At 40.4% G+C, this 24181-nt stretch overlaps 1 protein-coding gene across 6 annotated transcripts in view; it reads left to right on the forward strand.

Moving 5' to 3' along the window:
• nbeab (neurobeachin b) overlaps positions 1-24181 on the forward strand; it is a 210689-nt gene that overhangs the window by 70996 nt on the left and 115512 nt on the right. For 2 of the 6 annotated variants that reach the window (XM_076873355.1, XM_076873354.1), the window contains exons 14-30: positions 5053-5132; positions 5750-5812; positions 6194-6291; positions 6718-6810; positions 9262-9370; positions 9472-9553; positions 9659-9782; positions 10385-10577; positions 10732-11721; positions 12657-12874; positions 13123-13294; positions 14082-14262; positions 15216-15334; positions 15932-16039; positions 16313-16481; positions 18118-18550; positions 22486-22643. In XM_076873355.1, coding sequence (XP_076729470.1) covers positions 5053-5132; positions 5750-5812; positions 6194-6291; positions 6718-6810; positions 9262-9370; positions 9472-9553; positions 9659-9782; positions 10385-10577; positions 10732-11721; positions 12657-12874; positions 13123-13294; positions 14082-14262; positions 15216-15334; positions 15932-16039; positions 16313-16481; positions 18118-18550; positions 22486-22643 — 3390 coding nt within the window. Of the gene's footprint in view, positions 1-5052; positions 5133-5749; positions 5813-6193; positions 6292-6717; positions 6811-9261; positions 9371-9471; positions 9554-9658; positions 9783-10384; positions 10578-10731; positions 11722-12656; positions 12875-13122; positions 13295-14081; positions 14263-15215; positions 15335-15931; positions 16040-16312; positions 16482-18117; positions 18551-22485; positions 22644-24181 lie in introns of those variants that run through there. The other 4 variants (XM_014410085.3, XM_012921638.4, XM_014410087.3 and 1 more) reach the window with 3 other exon arrangements.

Genomic DNA, 24181 nt, shown 5'->3' on the forward strand with positions numbered 1-24181 from the left:
AAAGCCTGCTATCAAAGCGTCTTCCTGAAATGGCAGCAGCTCCCCCTCATTTGAAATGACTCATCTCCACATGGAAGCGCTTGCTTGTCAGCTGTTAGGACCGTGGCCATCACAGGAGATGACAGTGAAGCAGACACACCATATCAATATTGTCATCCCACTCGGGTGCTTAGTGTGGGTGTTAGGTCTCTGAAACCTGGGCCAATAGCATGACTGGCATTCTCAGTCTGTGAAACAACAGCATGTCACCAAGCAGGCTGTGCTGGGAGTGAAAGTGCCCTTGAACTGTCATTTCCTTTTTGCTATCCATTATTCTTTACTGAAACTATCTGTGTCACAGTGTAAGATTTGTTTTATGTTGGATCTTAGAGCTCACTTTATACTGCACCAATGCCCAATGAAATTTACTTGCTGAAGGTTGAAGCTTGTATTCTGACAATGACAATGTCATACTTGTTGTACAATCAGAGGCTGTTTTCTTCCAAAAATCATGCTTCTCTACCCCCAGCGTTTCCTGCGGCACTGATCATTTCTTACTAATTCTGTCGGGCTGTTGCAGAGCTGGCTGAATATTGCAGTGTTTTGTCTGTATATACCACATCAAGACACTTTGCCTGCGTCCATGATACTTTACCAATGGGTGTGATCCTAACTGATATAATTCTAATAGTGGTAGTGACATACAGGCTGAGTTACGCTCATGATTTCTGACTTTATTTAGTTCCAAATCACATCAGCTCACACCAGGTAGTGTCCCTTATTCCTTCCTTTGTAGATCAAAGGATGTTAACAGGATTCAAGTAATGAAAGTTCATCCTAGAGATGTGGGCCAGATTAAAGAAACCCTGAATCCTTGACCTTTACACTGAGGAGTTATTGAGGCATTTCTGATGCCATGATTTGGGTACTATTTTTGTTTTTAATAAAAAAAGAAAACAAAATTCTAATTATTAAACAGAGTTATCTGTTTTAGTCATGAAACATTTCTATCCTGATGGGAGCAGTTTATAACAGATCATGGGCCACAAGGGAGCATTTAATGAGTATGAAATTGTATAAATCACATGACTTTTGCAAGTGTTGAAGCCAAAATCCTATTAGGACATTTTTCCCTTTTAATTCTCATGTCTTGTCTTGAGTTCATGTTCTAGGACAATGAATTCTTTTCACCCTACTCCGACAAGATTTTATCATAACCTGTGTGTTGAACACTCCGTTCACCAATTTGTAATAACTTACTGTGATGCTAAAATAGCTTGTTTAGGACTTGTTTCTGTCCTAAACGTAGGAACTGTAGTTTTTTTTTTTTTGCACAAGATTGTTTCAAGAGCGAGTTTTCTGTTTAGAACTACTCTGACTTACGATTATATCTGACTGTAATTTGATTTCCTGTACCAAATGAGAGAATGACGATGAGATAAACAGGTAGGAGCCATCCAAGGATTTCAACTCGTGTGGTAAACAGTCAGCAGAGGTTAAGAATAAAAAAGCTCCAGATTTACCAGTCTATCCCAGACTTTGACTTACAATCATGGGCATTGCCTTGTGACTCAGATAATTGAATGCCTAGATGAGGCTCCTTCACAAGGTGTCTGTGTTTAAAGGGGACAGAGCTGAAGTACACAGGGAAACTAGAAAGTCTGTGAAATTCTGTTTCGGCGTTCCATCATGCATCAGCACAAAATTAAGACTGATCCAAAAAGTACACTGGAGAAATATAAACAAAAAAATGCATTTTAAGTGGCACATGCAGCAGTCGCCGCTCAACAAAACTGTGAATAAAAAGAGGTGTGACAAACACATCCACATCTACACTTACATTTTGTAGTCCATACTTGTCAAGCACATTCCTCTGCTGAGTTGGTTGTTTTTTTCGCTAAGCTGTCCCTGAATACAGACTTTACAAAGTGCAATTATGGTGCTGATTGTCGTTGTGTGCCTGGTAGACTGTAATGGGCTGAAATAATGGTTGAGATTCAATGGAAGACCTCTCAAATGGATCACCTTTTTGCTGTACGTAATTTTCCGAGTGAGTCTGGTTTCATTGATCTGTGCATCTTTTGGCAATTCAGTTTTTCTCTGTCCTCCTAAACTGAAAAATGACCAAACAAAGATGCATACAAAAAGGGAGAGAGCCAAGCGGATAATGAAGTGTTCAATTATAGGACACAGAGAGGGCGTTTAAAACTGATTTCCTCCAGCTACTCGTTCTTTTTCTGGGAGTGCCTCCCCCTTTTTTTTTCCCCTCAGGTCTTAATAGAGAGCGCTATCAAATTAAAGCCATGTATCATTCGGTTATGCGCAGAATCAGTGCAGACACTCATAGACAGTTGCTCATTGCTCAGCTTCTGTCAGTCTGTGACATGTACCCACAAGCCAGCACACAATTTGTCTCAATCTATATCATTCTCCTTTTGTCTTTGTCTCTGCCTTGACTGTTTTACTAAATAATGAGTAATGAGATGGGCAGCAAAGTTTCTTGGCCATTTACCACATTCACTTTAATGTTATCCCCATTATAAGAGAAATCACCAGTTACAGACATGCAGGGATGCTTCAGAGGAATAATACGATCAAGAGTTTTAGATGAATAGTTTGTGCGTGTGCGTGTCGTCCTTAAGGGTAAACCACCATGTATCTTTGGAGAAGGCTTTCACTTCTTTCATTGGTGTGCTGTCACATTTACAAATTTATACCATGAAAACTCAACAGAGCACATGAAGGGAAAAAAAAGGTTTTAATATCTACAAACATTTGTCTGTAGCCTGTCTGCGTTCTGTTTACAAGTCACGTTTGAACAATCTTTGGTGGAGGAAATATGTGGCGAGAAGAAGAGGGATGGCATTACATTTACCATCATGCTGTTTTCATGCACGGAGTGGATCTGACTAGGTAACTGAGGGGCACTATGCACACTCGTAGGATAGCAATCTGGAAATACGACTTATTACAATGTTTGGTTTGGTATGTTATAAAAATCTAGTTCTAAGTTGTCCCAGTGCAGCTGCAACTTTAAGGCATTTTTCAGACAGTATTTACAAAAGAATCACATTTATGCAGTAAAACATCAATATAGAGCCACAAGTTGCTTTACCCTTTAGTAAGGGCAGGACTGAATTGCGGTCTGTCCCTATGAAATGTTTTCTTATTGCAGTTTAAAGTGATTATACTCTACACGCCATAACAAAAAAGGTTAAACCTGGGTAAAAGATGCAAAAGCAACTCATGGCTAAATCTAAAGGAAAAAGTGAGTGCTACTGCAGATTATTACATCATGTCAGAATTTGTTTGTTTGGAAACATTCACTCAACAAATTAATTTACTCACTATTCTATTGAAACCCTTGTAACAATAGACGTCACACATGTTTTTGTGCATGCCATAACTTTGTTATTATCATCAGTCATAACCTGAAATTAGGCTCCTGCATTAATCACATGGACATAAATCGCTTTTCAATAAAGGCTTTCTCCTTGTGCCCTTGAGGAAGTAAAGCAATCTGTAAATGAGAAACAAGGGCCGTTCAGAGCTGCTGAGCATAATTGGTTGCGAATAACTGAGATGCGGCAGCTGTAGTAATAATGTTCTTATCGTCCCTTCTATGTCAGACTCTGTCCCTGCCCTGGGTTTTTTGTCTCTCCCTCTATTAATCAGTGTCAGGATGCAGCAGCACTTACCATCATCCTGCAACCTCAGGGAGCCTCATCATTGATTACATTGACCGGTTGTTGAAGCAGGATGGTCAGTTGTCTACTGCGGTTGTATCTGTCATCGTGGCATGGTCACCATTTCAAATGAACATGTGTTCTGCCAAGGTGGAGGTTAGAGTTTATCAGGGCTGAGAGGAGAAGAAAGACAATGAAAAAAGTATCAAATTTTCCATTAAACACTTGGTTTTTTCGGTTTAACGCTGTTACTGTCATTTCTTACCTGTGTAAATGCAACAGATTTTGTCAGTGTACCTTATTGGCTACATAAGATGTATAAGAAATGAACTGTAGATATAAATATGTGTGTGCATGCACCAGATTTCCTGCCTTTGTGCTACAGTGAGAGTTCTGCTAATCCTAAGGGGATTGGCTTGTATTGTCATAGACGGTAATGTATGCCACATCCTGTATATTCTGATGTGTCGGTCTGAATAGCTCTGTATTGTTGTGATCTGCCTGTTGCTGGAGCCCATTAGAGTGTTTGCTCATGAAAACATGTTTTGGTTAATACTGAAGAGCTTATGATAATGAGCAGTGGCTGATTGTGTCAACATTAATTCTTGTGCCAGCCAAATCACTGCAACGGGAGCAGCTCTTTGATATGACGGTTAATCAGCGTTTTTTGTCATTCCTGGCGTTCTATTTTATTTACACCTGGTGACAGCGCTTAGCTCATCACATGTTGACTAAGTTAGAATGTGAGGCTAACTTCAGAGTGCCAAAGTGACCTTAAGTTGGCAAAGGCATTTTGCGTAGATTTAATGAGATGTTGGCAGGTGTGATGGGCAGGTGTGACAGAGGTGACCTTGGGCTGGCTGCCTGGGTACTGTGTTGTGGCCAAGGCTACGTGGGATACACAGAGTTTGGATGCTGTGTGGATGATGAATACGTTTAAGATGAATACTCCAAATGAGCCCTTCCCAGGCTTAAAGCATAAAGCCAGAGTACGTGTTCTGCTCTGATGACAAAGTGGGAGATTGGCTGTATGCCCAACACTAGGTTGTTGGTGAAACTTTTCATCCACACACTGAAGGTGAATCCAGTGAATCAATAAAGGACATCATAGACCAAAAACTGTAACAACAAAACATACCCAAAATAAATCTAAAAATAGTCACTTGCGCTTTAAAAGGCTCCCAAGCTTTTTCTCAAAAGCCCAGAGGAGCAGAAAATATGACTTTAACGAGAGAAATATTTTAAGGTTATTAAAAAACATCAAAAAGGAACGGATAAGGCACCAATAAAATATTAAAAATTGAGACAAGATTGGAAAATAAATGACAGGAATATGTTTTATTTGGTTCCTGTACCTCCTTTCTCATTTTTATCTCTCCTTTCACAGATGGTCCAAGGCCAACCCAGAAAGAAATAATTTCTCTGCGGGCATTCATGCTTCTCTTCCTCAAGCAACTCATCCTGAAGGTATATTCTACCTGTCTTTGTGCCTCATAGCTCCTCACACGGCTGCACTGAGAAAATATGGAGATCGCTCCTCTGTTATCCTATAATGTTATCCTGGCCTGCTCCTTAATAAATTCAGGAAACTAGCTGGGCATGAAAAGTTTAATGGATTCAGTAAAAAAAAAAAAAGAAGACAGTTTTAATAATTATTTCATCATTGCGTGAAGATATATTTGTGAGTTTCAATTTTACAAATTGCTGTTTGTCTTTGCTTCAGCTAGTTTTTCTTTATTGCACGCAGGTAAGTTGACATGTTGCTGCTTACATCCTATGATATTATGTTTCTGCAGTTAATTATCGTGCTCGCATCCAGGGGCAGGGAAGAAGACATATCAAATTTTAACACAGAGTAGAAATCAAGTTTGGAGTTATCTGTCTGTTCAATACGGTTTTGTTGCAGAAACGAGGTGCATCGATCGTAAACCCGTTCAGAGTACAACAATGAAAATTGACACTGAGGATGCCAAAACTCTTGTGTTTCACCTCAAGCAATTTCAAACGAATCGATGGAAAATCATAAAAGCTCTGAAGCCTTTTTTCAGCCTCTCTAATATTTAATTTTCTTTGCGCTCTTTCAGGACCGAGGTGTGAAGGAGGATGAGCTACAGAGCATCCTCAACTACTTGTTAACAATGCATGAGGTACCTCTGAGACTCTCGGCTCCTAGTAAATTAATTCAGTGTGTTATTGTATCACTTTGCTGCTCTAAGCTTCGAGGTCACAGTGCATTTTCATAATTGCTCATCTAGAAGCGGTTTGTTTTTATTTTAACACTTTAACTGCCAAATTAGTTTATATCTAACTGACGTTGCAATTTCTGATGTGCAAAAACTGGTCCCTGCTCTCGTACTGATTTTTTTAAATCTTGTATCAGAGCCTCAGTTGTATTCTGTGATTGCAGTTTGTTTAAATTCTGCCTTTACTGCACTTTTATTAGTCTTAATAAGGAATCTTTTTGTTTAGAAGAAAAGCTGTGCTCTCTGCTTTTCTAAAACTTTCTTTCTCCACTGGATTGACTGCAGGACGAGAATCTGCATGATGTGCTGCAGCTGGTGGTGGCCCTCATGTCTGAGCATCCAGCCTCTATGATCCCTGCTTTTGACCAGAGAAATGGAATACGGTAAGCCCCTCAGGGAAAGACTCTTTGCTGTTCAGGCACAAAATGAAGAGGTGATTTCACAAAATAAACCTAAGCACCTAACGCTTGTGCTGATGCTGTGTGCCCGTGTGGTGCATGAATAATTCATATGTTCAACGAGGGAAAAAATATGCATAGGAAAGTAACAATATTACCATATTGATTTCACTGTATGTGATGATCAAACTTGCCCGATGTGATCCTATAAAATATAAATGCACACAGTGTAGCATTACAAGTGAGTTCTAAGGAAATTGCTTGTGTTTTCTATAGCAGATTTTGATGCTAATGTAAATTCATTCTGAGAGGAAGTTGTTGTCAGCTAACTGCTGCAAAGCCTTTTTATCATCAGGGCTATACTCTGTCAAGACCATGTACTGTCGTTTTCACTGCTTGTTTATATTGCAGGGTAATCTACAAGCTCATGGCCTCCAAGAGTGAAAGCATTCGCGTGCAGTCCCTCAAAGTCCTTGGGTACTTCCTTAAGCATTTGGGCCATAAGTGAGTTAACATAACTTTGTAATTCCACACGCTTATGCATTTTATAGTGACTAATCTAAAGCTTAATGAAACTCAATATGTAATGTTGTAATATCTAATATGCAATTTAAAAATTTCCTGAGACTTCTTACTTGATTTAAATTCAATCCAATCCCCTTTAGGATGAACTTTCTGTGCACCTCTGGACTGCTTACATAACTATTATTGTCACATGCTGTTGATTTAACTTCTTTGTTAAACTGGCCCATTGCTCATATCAGGGGACAAAATCCCCTCTGTGCCAAAGCCTCCATGTGTCACATTATGTAAGGAGCATATCTTTGAGCATACTCATCATCTGAGGTTGTGCATTGAATTCAGCCCACTTCCACCCCCCAGATTGAGGCTACAGTACCAACCCAAAGTTCCACTCTACCAATCTAATGTGTTTAAAGGCGAGGCGTGCTTTCATGCCATCGTGCAGTGCAGGAGCACACAGCAGTTTTTTTTTTTTTTGTTTGTTTGTTTTTTGCATCAGCACAATTTTCACTCTACTTACCAGATTTGCCTCCCTGTGTACTTCAAAACCAAAAACACAATAAAGTTAAAGAGGTGCTGTTTTTACACAGTGGAGGATTTCCACTATGCAAAGCAATTGCCCAAGCAAAGGTGTCCAGAATGATCTAAAAATAGCAGGAGTGCTGGGAGCATGGCAGGTGGTGGATATCTTGGCTTTTTTTTCGGTTAGAGTCCTGGAACTTTTTTAATCATGCCTCATATAAAATGGTTTTAGTTTTGTTCATGCCCATGTCCAATTCAAGATTTCATAGGCTGGTGAGATAGAAAAAGAAAAATTCTAAATTAGGTTTTGGAGAAAGAGGAAGTATCATCTGTTTCTGCTACAGGGAAGAGCCAAAAACTCTTGACTTGATGCCAGCTTTGCAAATGTGGGTGCACTTCCTTGTTGAACACCTGAATTCTTGGCAATTTGCCCGTAAACCATTAATTCACTTGAGAAGGGTAGAAGAAGCCCAAGTTACCGTCTCACAGTGTAAAATAAATAATAAAATACTGACTAGGATGTCAGCATATTATCAGTATTCTGCACATTAGAGGGGAAAGAGAGTGCCTACGGGTAGAAAGCTTATGGTTTAAAATGCAGGTTGCAGGGGAAGATATGCGGGTGGTGAGTTAACAATAGCGGTGCATCAGGTAGTGTTACTGGTGCCTGCTGAATAGAAAGAAATGGCAAGCATAAGCCTCAGGCGCAATTGAAAAGCCTAAATCCTCACGTTGCCCTTTAATAGCTTTCGCACAAGGTAATGCACAGTGGCAGTTCCCTATAAGCGCTAGTGCAGCTCATAATGAATTAAAAGGATTTTCTTGAGGTTATGAGTCTTTAATAATAATTTGATTTGTTATGTATATTCATTAGCACGGTGATGGTAGATATTGCTATTCTGTCTGGGTCGATGGGTCAACCCGATAAACAAATTAATTTGTATTTTGGGCCCAGGCAGTAGAAGAAAACTGGAAAAAAGAGCATGAGAGAAAGCAAATATAAGATATTTGCAAATTTTTCAAGTGCAAGTTTCACTCAAATCCCAGTTTTTGGTAATAACTTCAACTGCTCACACCGTAATCATAAAATTAAACATTTAAAAATCCTTGTGAATATGAAATGGGAGGTTTATAGCTTCAGATCTTAATGTGCTTACAGCTGTACAATTTCCTTATCTTTCTAATAGCAGGGTATTTAATCTTTTTTCACTGAATAGCTCACATCCAATTCCCATATTTTAAACAGTGTGCCTTCTTTATAATATTGTCTCAACTGTTAATTTAAAGTGTATTCAGGGAAAAAATAGAGTGTCATTGTCTGGATTTACATTCATGAAAGCATTGACAACAAAGCTTGTTCTTCTGCTTTATGGTGATGGTAACTGACTGTAAAGCTCAGCATGCTATGCATCATCACTCTGCCCTTTTCTCCTAAATTTCCATATTTATACAGTTGAGAGAAATGCTTCTCTTTCCCAGAGTGTCCAATTTGCCAGCCTCTATAAAATACAGATTTTGAAATTTATTAGGAAATTTCCAACTTGTCTTTAGTCAGAGTAAAGCAGCTTTAGGTTTGCATTATGACAGCAGTCCTTATACTTTTTGCCCATGCAGTTTGTCACTCTTGAACCAATTCACCTGTGGTATGCCTCTGTTGCATCTTGGAGCCTTTCCTAGTGACAGGATAACTTCGTTATCTTACACACCTCCAACAAAATTCCCCCAATTTATGACAGCAGGCAGTTCCTGACACTTGTCTCCAGAGCCTGGCTCCCTGTGGGTGAGAACTGGGAAGCAAGCTGACGGCACTCACTGATCCTTTCAGTGGCTTAGGGAGCTCTAAACAAGCCACTTTCCCATTATGCCGGTGTGTGTGTTTGTGTTTGTGTGTGTGATTGTGTTTATCTACAGGAGGAAGGTGGAGATCATGCACACACACAGCCTGTTTACTCTCCTGGGAGAGAGGCTCATGCTACACACAAACACTGTGACTGTGACGACCTACAACACTCTTTACGAGGTAACAAAACATTTTCCACTCCAATGTGCTAGCATTACTCCAACATTGGTCTTTATGTACAGTATGTGTGACTGACGTCTTTTCATCGCCCTCTGCGCCAGATTCTGACGGAGCAGGTGTGCACGCAGGTAGTTCACAAACCCCATCCTGAGCCTGACTCCACTGTCAAGATTCAGAACCCAAGTGAGCCTGTTCTCTGTCACAGTCTTTTGCTTTCCAATGTACATGATTATCTAGCAGCATAGATAATACCTGCACCTTTTTGTGTTTGGATGGATGTGATATCAGTGATTCTCAAGGTAGTGGCAACTTTATTGAAGAGCTCTGCCCCCAGCACAGAGCTGATGGAGGTTCGCCGCCTCTTCCTTTCGGATATGATCAAACTGTTCAGCAACAGCCGAGAGAACAGACGGTGAGCAGAATCTAGCCACCTTCGCCCTCCCACGCCATTAATTATCCTGCTGGTTAATGTATCAGCCTATTAAACATTACCATCTTTAATTAATGCTAAATTATCTTTGGACGTGCATGTGTTCTCCAGCAGATGTTTCTATGACAGTTTTTGGCACTTGCTCATTTCTTCTTTCTCGCTTTTTCACTCAAATTTGTCCTTCTCATATCCGTATGCACACTATCTTAGTGCACATAGCAATTAGATTCCCGACCCTAGGAAACCTCTGGCCTAAATCAAGAACACTAATTAGCCTAAATTAAAAGGTCAAAATGCTGTGGCGTGTCAATCTGTTGATGTAAAATAAAGAAAAAAGTTCATGTTTTTTGTACTCTGCTCATTTTTTAATATTGGCAATAAAATAATAAAATCATTATAGAAATGGTCAAATAAACATGATGTGCTCTTTTGGTAGAAACAAGGATGTAGGAAAGAAGCAGAATATTAATTGGTTTAAATTATTTTATATCACCAGTCCTAATTAGAAATGTAAAACTAAAGGTAAGAGGATTAAATACTTGCCCTACGCAGATTGTATTAGCTGACTGATGTGCCTTTTGCAGGTGTTTGCTTCAGTGTTCCGTTTGGCAGGACTGGATGTTTTCTCTTGGCTACATTAACCCTAAAAGTACTGAAGAGCAGAAAATCACGGAGATGGTGTACAACATCTTTCGCATTCTGCTCTACCATGCAATCAAGTACGAGTGGGGAGGATGGCGCGTGTGGGTGGACACACTCTCCATAGCCCACTCAAAGGTGAGTGCTGTGTTGTACAGCAAAGAAGAAACACTGACCTCTGCCGTCCGTGGAAACATTGCAATTCATTCAGTCTTGTCTCCGCTGTCAGTTCACAGCTGGCTGTATCATAAATGTGTAGCTGATATTGTTTGTAAAACTGACCTTTTTATAGGTGACATATGAAGCACATAAAGAGTACTTGGCTAAGATGTATGAAGAGTACCAACGTCAGGAAGAGGAGAATATTAAGAAGGGGAAGAAGGGTTTGGTCAGCACCATCTCTGGTCTGTCTGCTCAAGCCTCTGGCATCAAGGGTGTGATTGAGATCAGAGAAATAGATGATAACTCCCAGACACCTGAGAGTGAGACAGAGTATGAGAGTTCAGACTCGCGCAATCTGCTGGCTGAAAGTAAAGGGTCTGAAGAGGGTTTCAAAGGAACAGAGGGTTTGGTAGATGGAGTCCGGGTCGAAGTTCATGATCTCCTGGTGGACATCAAGGCTGAAAAGGTGGAGGCTACGGAGGTTAAGCTGGATGATCTGGACCTATCCTCTGAACCTTTGGGAGTATCTGAAAATGGAGCATTGGTGGAGGTGGATTCCCTGTTGGATAATGTTTATTGTGCTGCTGTGGACAAGCTAAACACCAATGTTAACAGTGTGCTGTTGGCAAAAGGCAGCATGGATGACCAAAATGCAGCTCCTCTCATTACCCTAGATGAGGACAGCATCCCTCACAGCAACAGCTTCCTGTTTGGAAAGGTGGCAGGCAGCATTGAGGACAAGCTACTGCATGAACTCAATCCAAATGAGCCTTTGGTGCTACCCAGCCCAGAGCCACCAGTCCACAACAGTGCCGATACTGAACTGAGCCTTTTAGTCCACATGACACGCAGCTCTTTACCCAGTATCCTGGAGAAGGATGAATTTGAACTACAAACAGCCCTGGAGGGTATCAGCTCTGTTCCCGGTGCTGAAACTGACACCTCTTCTAAAGACCTAGAGGTCACCGAGGGGACAGCGGCAGCTGAATCTGAAGGGGACCTCGTGTCTAATAAGACCAGCAGCGGTGTAGATGCAACAACCAACACTTCTGACACAGAAAAATCAGATGATGGCAAAGACAAGGACACGAAGAAGATTCAGACTACAGCCACCACCCAGGTTAGTGTGAAATTAAATCATGTAGTTCCCTCAAGCAAAATAAGTTTTCTCCAATATTTCGAGATTTAAAAAATAAAAAGTTTAAATAGAGGAAATGGTAAAAGTTCACTGACATGACCACCAATTTGAAAGCTTTTATCCAGGAGGGAATTATAACTGATAAATGAAATAATCTTGAATTTTAAAAAAGGTAGTGACAGAGTTGGAAAAAGAGAGGAAAGTAAGGAGTGAGGCTGAGGTCACTGTAGGGAAGTGTTAGCCCTTTTGAACAGCTCTATATTAACAGGCCCACAGAGATCATTCTTTTCCCCAACTGCATTTCTAATGGATACAGGAAGGCCTGGTGCACACAGGCGTCATCCCTCTGAGACTCAGGAAACTGGGCTGGTGGAATAGTTGGCTAAGCCAACATGAGGGTAGAAATAGACAAAGCATTATTCTGCAGCAATCGCCTGGGATTTATTCATTGCTCCCCTTATGAGCTGTGCTCCTTCTCAGAGGTCAGGATCTTTTGCTTGGATTGGGTCACTGTGATGGAGGGCTTGTGGGGAGCAGAGTTTATTTTTAAATCTTTTTTTGCTGTTGCGTAATTGCTCATGTTGAATTTATCACCATTGCTTTTTAAACAGGGCTTTTGCAGCACCTTGCTGACTCATTCATCTTAAAGCGGTTTCGTGGTTCCACTGGGCTTGTTGTTGTTTTTGGGGGAGTTTTCTGTACCCGCAGGTGTTAAGAGGTTATTTGAGGACTCGGTATAACCTGGCAATTTATCATTTGCAACTAATAGTATGACAGTAGGGTTATATCTGATTTTGGGCGAGCTATTGATCAGATAAGTACACTTAGATAATGTGTTTCAGTATCTCATGAATCTCACTGACTGTATATGTAATTCCAGATTAATTTGTTTAAGTAATTAACTGGTCTTCAATCAGAGTCTGCATGGCCGCCTGATCACCCAAATGGAAAGGGACATACATGTGGATCTTGGCTTCAGGGGGACGCCCATGACAGAGGAACAACGACGTCAGTTCAGCCCTGGCCCACGCACTACAATGTTCCGCATCCCAGAGTTCAAATGGTCAGCCATGCACCAGAGACTGCTCACTGACCTGCTGTTTGCACTGGAGAGTGACGTCCATGTCTGGAGGAGGTGTGTGAAATGATTTATGTGCGCTTGAGAGCCAGTGAGAGGGAGGGTGAGCATGGTGCACCTAGTGATACTTACCCTTACTACCCCTGTACCAGAACTAACACAAAGTTTGATTACTATTTTAGAGATATTAGATTCTTATTCATCTGATATTTTTGTTTCTTTGCTTACAGTGCAGTAAATTGTCCTGTGTTTCATAGAAGCGAGTAACACATGCTCGCGTTTTTTTCCCCTACCTCTCTTTGCAGTCACTCCACTAAATCGGTCATGGACTTTGTTAATAGTAATGAGAACATCATTTTTGTCCACAACACCATCCATCTCATCTCGCAAATGGTTGACAACATCATTATCGCCTGTGGAGGGATTTTGCCCCTTCTCTCAGCAGCCACGTCTCCTTCAGTAAGTAAACTGACTTTAGTGAAGGGGAATAATGACATCTAGTGGTAGTTTATTAAAACTGCTCCGTCTATGCTCTAACGATACAGTTTGTACCTGTGGGGGCTAAAAAAAATACTTGTTTGTGTTTATTGATTGGGGCTTTGTTTGTTCAGCTTCATCCTGCTATAATTAATGCTTGAGACATTATTTTGGCACAGTTTCTTATGCTTGTAATTAATTTCCCTGTGTGCCTTTCTTGTTTACTTTGATCTTTCTAGTACAATTATAAGATTTAATTTGCAGTCTTGAATTGAAATTGATTTTGATTTTATTTTTTTCCCCTCTCTTTCTTTTTTTCCATTTGTGCCTGTGTAGAGTACCAAGGTTAGTACTTCTATCGCTATTTTATTTGCTCTCTGTGAATTTTGCACTATAGTTATAAAAGAATCTGTTGATTCATACTAAATAGATCTGAATACATATGTACTGCCCACATGTTGTGTGTGCGTGTGCGTATGTGTGTGTGTGTGTGTGTGTGTGTGTGTGATTTACTTAAACTCAGATCCAATACTCCTCCAGTTTTTGCTTGTAATTCTAGCTCTACTTTCTTAGACACCCTATTTAGACCACTTATGAAATATGGTGTTTCCTACTTTCTGGCCTAAATTTCTCTGTGGAAAATTCAGCCACATTCTATACTGTATTAATAGATGTGACATGCCTACCTTTTCACATTTTTTGCACGTTTCCTTTAAATAATCACATTTTAACCACAGCTGGCAGTGAGAATGTGCATATATCAAGTCTCCCTTGTTGCTTCTTCAAGACTGATTTAGAGAACATCGAGGCAACACAGGGCATGTCCTCAGAGACCGCCATCACTTTCCTGTCCCGTCTCATGGTCATGGTGGATGTCTTGGTGTTCTCAAGCTCCCTCAACTTCAGTGAGATCGAGGCTGAAAAGAACATGTCCTCAGGTGGCCTGATGCGTCAGTGCCTCAGACTTGGTAAGATGGTGATCACATGTTTGTGGCCAGAGATGTGAATGAGTAAAAGTCAATGCAGTGAGGTAGCAATTAAATTAACATATCTTTATGTAGTGATTGTATACTGAAAGGTGAATGAGGTGGAAAATACCATGACGGTAGTCTCTTCACATATTCTGATAAATCCTCTAATCCATGACAATCATAAAAAGGTCATTAATTTAGGAATGGTTTGCTAATTGTATACTAGATTGGAGAATGTTCAGGCTTTTGCTGCAGTTTCTATCGGTGAAAAATGAGTCAATTTTTTGGGATTCAGAGCCAGCAGAGAGATTCATTTGCAGTTTGATCAGGTTCTCTTTGCAAATGCTAGCCTTTGTGTCTGTCATTAGTGTCTCATAGGACCCTGTGAGGTGCTCTCTGCCCATGTGCCTGTTTGCATGTGACATTTCATATAATAGAGATCAGATGAATTATATTTAAATAAAAAGGCAATAACAGCCTAAATTCAGAGTTACTAAAATGTGGACAGCTGTAAGATTCATAGTTCAGATGTTTTGGATGAAGTATTTGAAACACAAAGTCAGTCAAAATGTGTCTGTACCTGTTTGTTCCTGTGGGTTTGTGTGTTGGCGAGCCTGTGTTTGCTTGATTGCTGACTCATAAGTTGTGCTCTGGGGGATAGAAAATAGCCTTCAGACTACACAGTGTCCTTGGTGCAAACATACAATTTGTCATCACAGGCTTCAGTGTGAAATCGATCTGCCTGCTGATTTTACTCCTGCTATCTTTCCTGACAGCCTGGAACAAATAGTCATCAGAGATAACTGATTCGTTTCAAAGAGTTTGTGCCTTTTATTAACATTTAATTTCCACTTAACTCTGAAATTAGCCTATTTATCTACTGTGTGTGTGTGTGTGTGTGTGTGTGTGTGTGTGTGTGTGTGTGTGTGTGTGTGTGGGTTTGTGCGCAGTGTGTTGTGTGGCCGTTAGAAATTGTCTGGAGTGCAGGCAGAGACACAGGGAAAGGGGAAATACGTCTTCCATTCTCAACAACAAGACTCAGGAAATCCTGCATAACGCTACCAGCAAGGTAGGATGTGATGCCACATATGACCTGTCTCAAGTGTCCAAAATATTGCAGCAGCTAGTCTCCTGACTTAGCTGCTAGGAATTAAAGTTCCCTGTTCTGTTTGATGCTCCTTGTTTACAAATCCAAATGAATTATATAAAAGCTAAATTGCCATTAAAGTTGAATAAATGTTTTTTGTAGGGAGGGTAAGCAAGAGTTTGATGCTGTACTGCTGATCTTTGATTCACTAAAATAAAATGCAGATCAAAATGTCTTTGTTCATTATTGATAAAATAAAATTGCAGCCCGTGGGGTGTGAACTGTTTTCCAGCTTTTGAAGTGATTCATGGCAAAAAAGCATGAGAACCACCAGTGAGAGAAAACTTTGACCAGTGCTCATGTGACATGCGTAGAGGGACAAACAGTTCTTTGTATCATCTGAACATCCAGTGATGCTAAATCTGACTTTGAACCCAACATATCAGCAGATTTTTTTAAGCTCTATGATCGTTATCTTTTTTCTAATCCCTAAAATAATCTGAAAGGAAAAAACACACATAAAGGTGAGCTTTGATGAAACGGAGTAGCATGTCACGTCCTGTCGTCTCTCTGCTTTAGACAGCCATAGAGACTCTCCCTAGTAACCTGTCTCCCATCAAGGACCCCGATCGCCTTCTGCAGGATGTGGATATCAATCGACTCCGTGCTGTGGTGTTTCGTGACGTGGTGAGTCCAGACATGTGTTTGTCACAAAGGTGAGGTAGTGAGTGTGAAAAGAGGATTTCACCCTGCAGGTTAGCAGGGATGGAATCCACAATATACAATCAACATGCATACAAAGCAAATGCAGAAATATGTTGAGAATATTTACCTTACTCGCTGTGACTTTCATGCTTTGTATGTAAGATACTGTGAGAAGTGTTTAAAACAGCAGCAGTGGATTGTGTCAAAATGCATATTCTGAATACAAAGTGGCATTTTTGTGATACTTCTTTACAGGATGACAGTAAGCAAGCCCAGTTCCTGGCTTTAGCTGTGGTATACTTCATCTCTGTCCTCATGGTTTCCAAATACCGTGACATCCTTGAGCCCCAACGTGAGACCGTCAGAATAAGCAGCCAGTCAGGCCGCAGCATGCGTCAGGAGATCAACTCACCAACCAGCACAGGTGTGGACAGCTATGCCAGGCCTTTCCCTGATTAAACTTGTTTTTCTGCTCAGCTAATCTCAGTTTGAAGTGACTGTCTGATATACACAAATGTTAAGTGTCCTTGGTCCTTCTAGTGCCAGTCTATGAGCGCTCCTCCAATAAAATAACAGGGATATCCTGCTGCACTCCACTAACTCACCTATGATTTATTCATGAGCTCTGCTAATTGCACCGCAGCAAATTAAATGTGGAAGCAAGAACACTGGTGCTGGAGATGGTGGTTATGAACTTGAATAGGTATCAACGTTCTGTTTGAAATGAAAGGAAGTACATGCCTCAAGTCATAAATCATACATTAAGTCACATGAAAGGAAATCAGTGGCTGGCTACAAAGGCTGAGCACAATGTCTGCTGCAGTGCCAACTTACTATTATGAAATGCACGAGTGAGCACACTTCATCAACTTTAATTCACACAAAAGGTGAAGAGAATAAAAGAAACGGGAAGAGGAGAGAGGCCAAAGGAAACATGTAAGTTTAACACACAGAATAAAGAAAGTGAAGATGAGCAGCAAGAAGTTAAAAGATGAGAAAACGGCCGCATGCTGGCCAACTACTGTGGGTTTTTGGGGCACTGGAGCCAGGCTTGCTATTTTCAGCCCCATCTGTCAGTCCCCATTAGGCAAGCAATCCACCAGAGGAGAATGGGATCATAGAGGTTGCTGGGAGGAGAGAGGCACACTGCCGCCTTCATAAATTTCACCAGAAAATGGGGGAATTTTCCAGACGGCATGTGGCAGACGATTGTCTGATGGACCAGGAAGCCAGTAGACTTGCTAGCTAAATCAAGCCCTGTTGACCTTGTTAGGGGGCATGTGATGAATATTAATAAGGCCACCCTTGCATCTAGGTTGCCACTGGGTCAGGATGAGCCAGTGAGAGTGAGAGAGGCACCTCTGCATTTTCAGGAAAAATGAAAAAAGACTTGATCCATACATAGACCCTAATTTTAATGACTAAGTTCCCCATGTATGTAGAGATGCACAGTGCAGTGTTTGTTTGTTTTTTAAATTCGCAGAATACTAGCTCAAACTATTAAATAGACATGACTTTAGGCTGAAGAAAGCTGAAGAAAAGGATTCATGCTTATTACCATGGAGGGGGAAAAACATTATCTCACCAGAGAATCAGAACTTGTGGGTAAGAAACTGTCCTGGCATGTGGCTCGTTCTACACATGCTAAATTTACTATTTGGGGACGATTGCAAACCAAACCACGGAATTTATTTGTTCTCACAAATACTGGTATCATATTTACTTAACTTCTTAAAAACCATTAAAAAATACCAATTTCTTCTATGCCAAGAAATTCTATTTGAATTTTATTTTGACACTTGTCAGACTACTGTGTTTTTAAAATGCGTGATATATGGTGCCCTATTTAGTGTAGAGATTGACACAGTTTGAATAATTAACTTGTTTATCCAGTAAACATTACATACCACACATTAGACCGTACTTATTTCTGACTCAGTCAGTCATAAATGAAAAATAATTATGACTAGACTTATCATTTATAATGAATGTACTATATTTATGTTGGTAACGCTAGTCTCAGCCTTTTTAACTTTCAGTTTTCTGTGTATATTTTACAGAAACAGCTCCAACTTTTGAATGCAGTAAAGACCATCTTGTACCATCAGAAGATTTCCACACGGAAAGCTTTCTTCCCCACACAGACTCTGGGATCGGGGAGGAGCAGGTAGCCAGCGTCCTTAATGGGTCTGACGTGGACCACAGCGTTGGAGGGACAAGTGTCGTGAATGACCTCATATCTACACTCTCTTCAGAGGTGAACAAGTCCCAGGAGAGCTTGTCTGAATCCTCTAGTGTGGAGGTGCTGAAACCGACCTCCTCTGTCACCAGCATCAGTCAGCCCAGCAAGGGCATCAATGTTAAAGAGATTTTGAAGAGTCTGGTAGCAGCTCCAATGGAGGGCATGGAGGCTGGGGTGGAACCTTTATCTTATCCAGACCCTGCTGCCAAGGCCCAGGCCATGCTGCCCATGCAGTTTCACTCCTTTGACAGGTGAGGAAGTGAATCATTTCTATGATGGTGCTTCAGTTTTTCTCTGCCAGCTAAACAGCGCCAAGATATTATTGCAAATAATCCCTCCTTTTTCTTTTCAACACGAAAATCAGTGAACACTCTTTATTGAGTTTCAGATTTGTCAAGGTGAACATTTGTTTTGCATTTTTTAAATGAAAGTCACAGTATCATTGGTTTGTCATTACATCACTGGATGAAGCATGACATTTGAACTTTATGTCGACTGTGATGGATTACAAAAGGGTCTGATTTTCATGTTTTTAAGAAATAATAGGAAAGAAAAGATCTTTCCTAAAAAAATCTTTGAGTTGAATCATCAGCGGATTTCTGCCGATATGTTTGGGTGTGTGCAGCATCTTGAGTGGCTGCAGAACAGTGATGTAAATCCTCAGGGTTTACCTTAGTCATCCAGTTTAGCGCTAATGGTTTCTAAGTAGCTTGCAGCACTTTTTTTCATTTCAGGCCACTTGTATTGTATTCTTTCAACAAAGCAAAGGATTCCCATGTTTAAAAAGAGTATCTGAGGCATGGTGGGTCTGCTGCAGTTTATTTAAATTCCTGGATTAGATAAAACCACACAGTAATCTTTTTGGATTTGTGTGTTTACAAACCTGCTTCTACAGGGATTTCAAGCATCAGTTCCTCCGAACTCTGTTTCCTGTGGCTGATAAAGTTTTGAAATAATCATTTTTCACAAAGTAATTTAAGTTTGTTTGGCACAAACCAAAACTAACCCTTTCCTCTGGAAACCACTTAGTTGGTCAGAGTTTTTCGCGTTCAGACCTCAGAGAGAAAGCAGAGGACCCACCGGGTCAGGAGCAACAATGGGGGCCTCCCTTCGCCTTAATGCATGCTGTTGCTGAGCTGGGTTGAGGTGAGCTTGATGAATAGGGGAAAAGATGAAGGGGTATGTGGAAACTGGACAGCTTAGAGGGTGGGGGTCTCCTGGGCGTTGATGACAGATTGAACAGAAGTGGCCACGCACCACACCGCAGCCAGCCATCGTCCTCACCGCTCACATCCTTAATGGAAAGTGGCAGCCTGAAATGAGTCGCCGCGGCAAAGTGTATTATTTTTGAAATGCTTTTACACAAAGGCTCCTGACCACATTTACAACTTTGTCTCATGCTTTTCATGTCACTCCCTCTCCAGCCTCTATTTGCTGTGTCTAATTGTTTGCCACCTGCCAGCGAAATGAACTGCCAGCCGTGGACGGACCTTTCATTTGTCTGTCAGGATGAAAATAGATTGGGAGAGACAACATCAAAAAGAAGGAGGGGAAAAATGGCTGAAAGTGGAGTGCACAGGGGCAGCTGCCACAGCGGCCCCTCTGCTAGACACTTTCACAGAGGAGGGGTTTAAAGTCCTCGAAAGCTGTATTTAAATGGATGAAAATAAAATCAAATATTTACTTTTATCATCTGCTAAAAGTCTCCAGATTTCAGATATTATTGGTCCCCTCTCTACATATTTGATTGTTCATGTGAAGAAGAGCAGCGATAACTGTTTTTAAATTAAATTTGCATGTGTAATTTTACCACAGCACATTTGCGCTGCTTTATTCCTTGTATTTCTGAATAAAGTGCTATTAGATTAGATTCCTACTCTAGATCTACAAAGGAGACATTTCTGTGGTCATACTTTACATTGCAGTCATCCCTCACAGCCGCAGACCTCATTAATATTCATTTCAAGATTAATCCTTCCTTTATTCTCCGCAACTCAATTAAGACAATCCTATTAATAAAATATGCACTAGATAATCTATACATGATTCATGAGCACCCGGCTAATGAATTATTCATCGAAAGAGTTTCATGTTTTCTCAACATACTGTAGATCTAATGTAATGCCCAGGCCATGCCAAAGCATGGGCAGGCCCCTGCAGGAACGTGAGGAAGGGGTGAATGTGGCAAACAAGAGGACATTCACAAAAATCCCCTGCAATCAAAACATGAAATCTGTCAATGATATTTCACTGAGAACTATGAAGATCTGCTCAATAAATGATACTTGTCATCAGTGTTCTCCAGAGCACAGCTGTATCCCAGGAGATATTAATATTTCAGGAGGCTTTCAAGCTTTCCTGGCGCTCTCTCGTTCTCTGTTATTCTGTGTGTAAGTTTCAACTGCTTTTTTCTTTCACTATTATTTTTATTATTGTATGCTTGTTATGTCGTTGTCACCAGGGCTGCACCTTCTGCTTAATGCGCAATTATATCTGCTTTATGAATATTCTCTCTCCGTCAAGACAAAGTAGAGAGGTATTTTTTGGGGGGAAATTAAACATCATACTTTTTAATATTTTGAGCAGAATCAGTAAAATAAATTACCCAACAGCCTGAAACGCATCCAAGGCAAACTCTGTTTCCCAGGGCATGTTTTACATGATCTGTGACTGTAGATACAAAACAGCAACAATCGTCTGTGTTGTTTTTGTGGAGGAAGGATTCTGGGGATTTGGTTCAGATGACAACAGGCTTAGCTCGTGACAGAGCAAAGGCCTGGCCTGTGTCACAGAGAGTAACTGCAGGAGATTGGACGAGACATTATCTGGCACCTTCACAAACCCAAAGGCCAACTGCAGACCCGATAAGGACAAGCTTTCCTTCTCTTCTCTGTCAGGGAGCTCTTGCAGAGCCAAGTTCACTAGATCATCTTTAATCCTTGGCCAGTCAGATTGCATGTGAACTGAGGAGTCTGGTGGTTTAATGGTGTGCCTGTGCTTTTTCTTTTGTCATTACATAAGGTCACAAGTGTCATTTCCATCCTAAGCAACATGCTTTATTTCCTAAGTTAATAAACAATGTCCCTTTCATCATAATACCATGTTCTGTTTTGTGCAGTAGCTTATATGAAAAAGCCACCCGTAATTTTTGACTTCCGTATGTGCATATTTATTTTTGATTGTAGCTGGGGTTTTTTTTAAGTTTTTGGTTTCTTTGATTGCATTTTTATTTTCTATTGTGTTCCTGTCTATCTAGGAACACAAAGTAAAACCAGTAGTAATTGCCATAATATGCCTACACCCTTCATATAGTTTCTGACTGTGAAGCAGATTATGTTCTGTGGCTCTGGATAGAATAAACGCCAAGTAGAGAATTCCCAAATCTGCTTCTGGAAAGTCTTTTGTTCGACTTGGGGATGTTTTCAGGCCAGGCTGCACCAGGGGACCACTGGAGGCAAGAGCAGATGTAAGGGAATGTAGTAGCTCGCTGGCTGGTTCTCATGTTTATTTACTTAAGCCTCATGTGTACATGTGTGTCTAAGTTTGCCTTGCATGCATTACGTTGAAAGATGGAGTTACAGGGCAGGATGTTTACCCTTCAAATGCCCTGACTAATGTGTCCGCATGCTCGTAGTGGCAGGCCCTGCAAGGAGTAAGAGATGCAGATATTTTCCCCCTTAAAACATGAATGACTTTGGTACCAGGTTTGCTCATGCTAATTGCTTTCTGCTATCATCTGATTTAATTTATTTAAAAACACGTCATTTTTTTTATTCCTGTAAGATTTAAACTTGCGTCTTGCTTCATCCATATTTTTTTTGTAGATTGTTTTGTTCCTTTAGTTTTATATCCTTTTTTTTAACTGTTACTGTGTTACTTTTTTTTTTTTTTAAACCTTCTGTTTATTAAAACAAATGACTCTCTCTTTTTGTTAAGCAGAATGTCATATATAAAAGGCCTAATTCTGGATCCAAACATATTTAAAATGCTGTTCAATCAAGAATATAAGTCAATTGTGTTAGCATTTTTTTTTTATAATGTACAGTTTGAATCTCATACACCTGCAGCAATTACAACACACTGTAGCTGTTCTGTGTTTTTTAATAACGTCATTTTATTTTAGTTTTTAATGCATCATTTTTGGTGCATATATAAAGAAGACACATTCTGTGTGTGTTTGATGTAGGAGTGTGGTGGTGCCTGTGAAGAAAACCTCCCCTGGCAGCCTAGCAGTTAACACCCTGGGAAGCAGCAGCAGCACCTCTCCAGGCTTGACAACTGGCAGCACCCCCAACATCTTTGCTGCTACCTCTGCGACCCCCAAAAGCATGATAAACACTACGGGTATGCTACAAACAAGGTTACTGGACTAAAACCACGTTGTTCAAATCCTACACTCAGTCCTAGTAGCCTTGCTAGGATTTACATAATACTGCTTCAGTATTAAGATTACAAGTTGCAATTACTTGTAATCTTACTGACCTCTCCCGATTTTCCGTTAAATGATGCTATTCTAGGAATAGAACAAAGTGTTTTTACTGTGTATGATCATGTGATCCTGGATGTCCTTGCAGGTGGTTTTTGCTATCACTAGATGGCACTCTTTACCTTTTTTGACTCCCCAAAGCAGCCCTGTGCTTCTGAGAGTGAAAATGGCTGTTTAGCCACCAGGATTTGTCTAGACACCACCCTAATTTTAATCTGCTTCAACTGTACAGAAAACAAATCTTTTTTTTTTTTTGTTTTGCCAAAAGTGAATTTGCATACCCTGACTTTTTATGGTGCATGGCTTCTGATCTGACTGACTAAATGGCCTCTCCCCCCTTGCTGTCACATTGCTTCTCCCGAGGCTGTGCTGCATTGAGCAGGATTCACCTCAGGGCCAGTGTACTCTGGCTTTTGAAATACCCCACTTAACACAAAGAAGCACAAAGGATTTCAAACACCTTTTAGTGTGCTGTATTATTATTATTATTATTATTATTATTATTATTATTATTAGTAGTAGTAGTAGTAGTAGTAGTAGTAGTAGTAGTAGTAGTAGTAATAGTAATAATAATAATAACAACAATAATAGTAATAATGGTAATACAAATCACTCTCCTCTCTGAGGCCTTGTGAAGGAATTTGAGAAATGTACCCAAGTGAAAGTGTGCTTTCAGCTAAATCCACAGACTCTCACCCAGACCACATGATATCATTCTCACTGGTCTGACCTCTCAAAAGGACAGTCAGAATGATTTTATATTTGCGACTATGCTGCCAAGAAGCTCTGACTCAGGTTTCACCTTTAAATTACAGTTGTCACAATATCCAAATTTCTTGGCTTGTTTAAAGCTTTTCCGATATGTTCGATATGTTGGTTGATTCTTCATCTTTGTCGTTTTACTAAACAAAACAGTTCCATGTGTCCCTGCTGGCACAAGTTTGAACCAGCTGAGTTGCACTTGGATTTAGTTAAAGTGCATAATTTGTTCTACTTGGTTGAAATTTGGGCTGAAGTCTACTGTCAGGGGCCAGATTGTGGCTGCTTTTTTATAACCTCCCATCCTTCCTTCATTTTCTTTCAGTCATTTCAATCTGTGTGCCATTAAAAACATTTACAAGCACTGGATGTAACTTTAATGGAATTTCCCTGAAGATAGACAATGGTTTTGAATAAGGCGTTGCTTCTTTCTTCAACAAATCTTGTGGTAGTATTTAAATGCTTTGAATTGACCACATTTTACTGTCTATTTTTAGTTACCTAAATATTTCTGCTTGGTACTTGACAAGGATAGTTAAAACACAATAAGACATAGCATTGCATTTTCTTGTATCCACTTGTTCACTTAGTGGGAGGGGTCACTAAAAATCAGTGCAAAGTTGTTTGGTGGTCACCT

Source organism: Maylandia zebra, linkage group LG14, assembly GCF_041146795.1.
Source record: "Maylandia zebra isolate NMK-2024a linkage group LG14, Mzebra_GT3a, whole genome shotgun sequence".
In the NCBI taxonomy this organism is placed as follows: domain Eukaryota; kingdom Metazoa; phylum Chordata; class Actinopteri; order Cichliformes; family Cichlidae; genus Maylandia; species Maylandia zebra.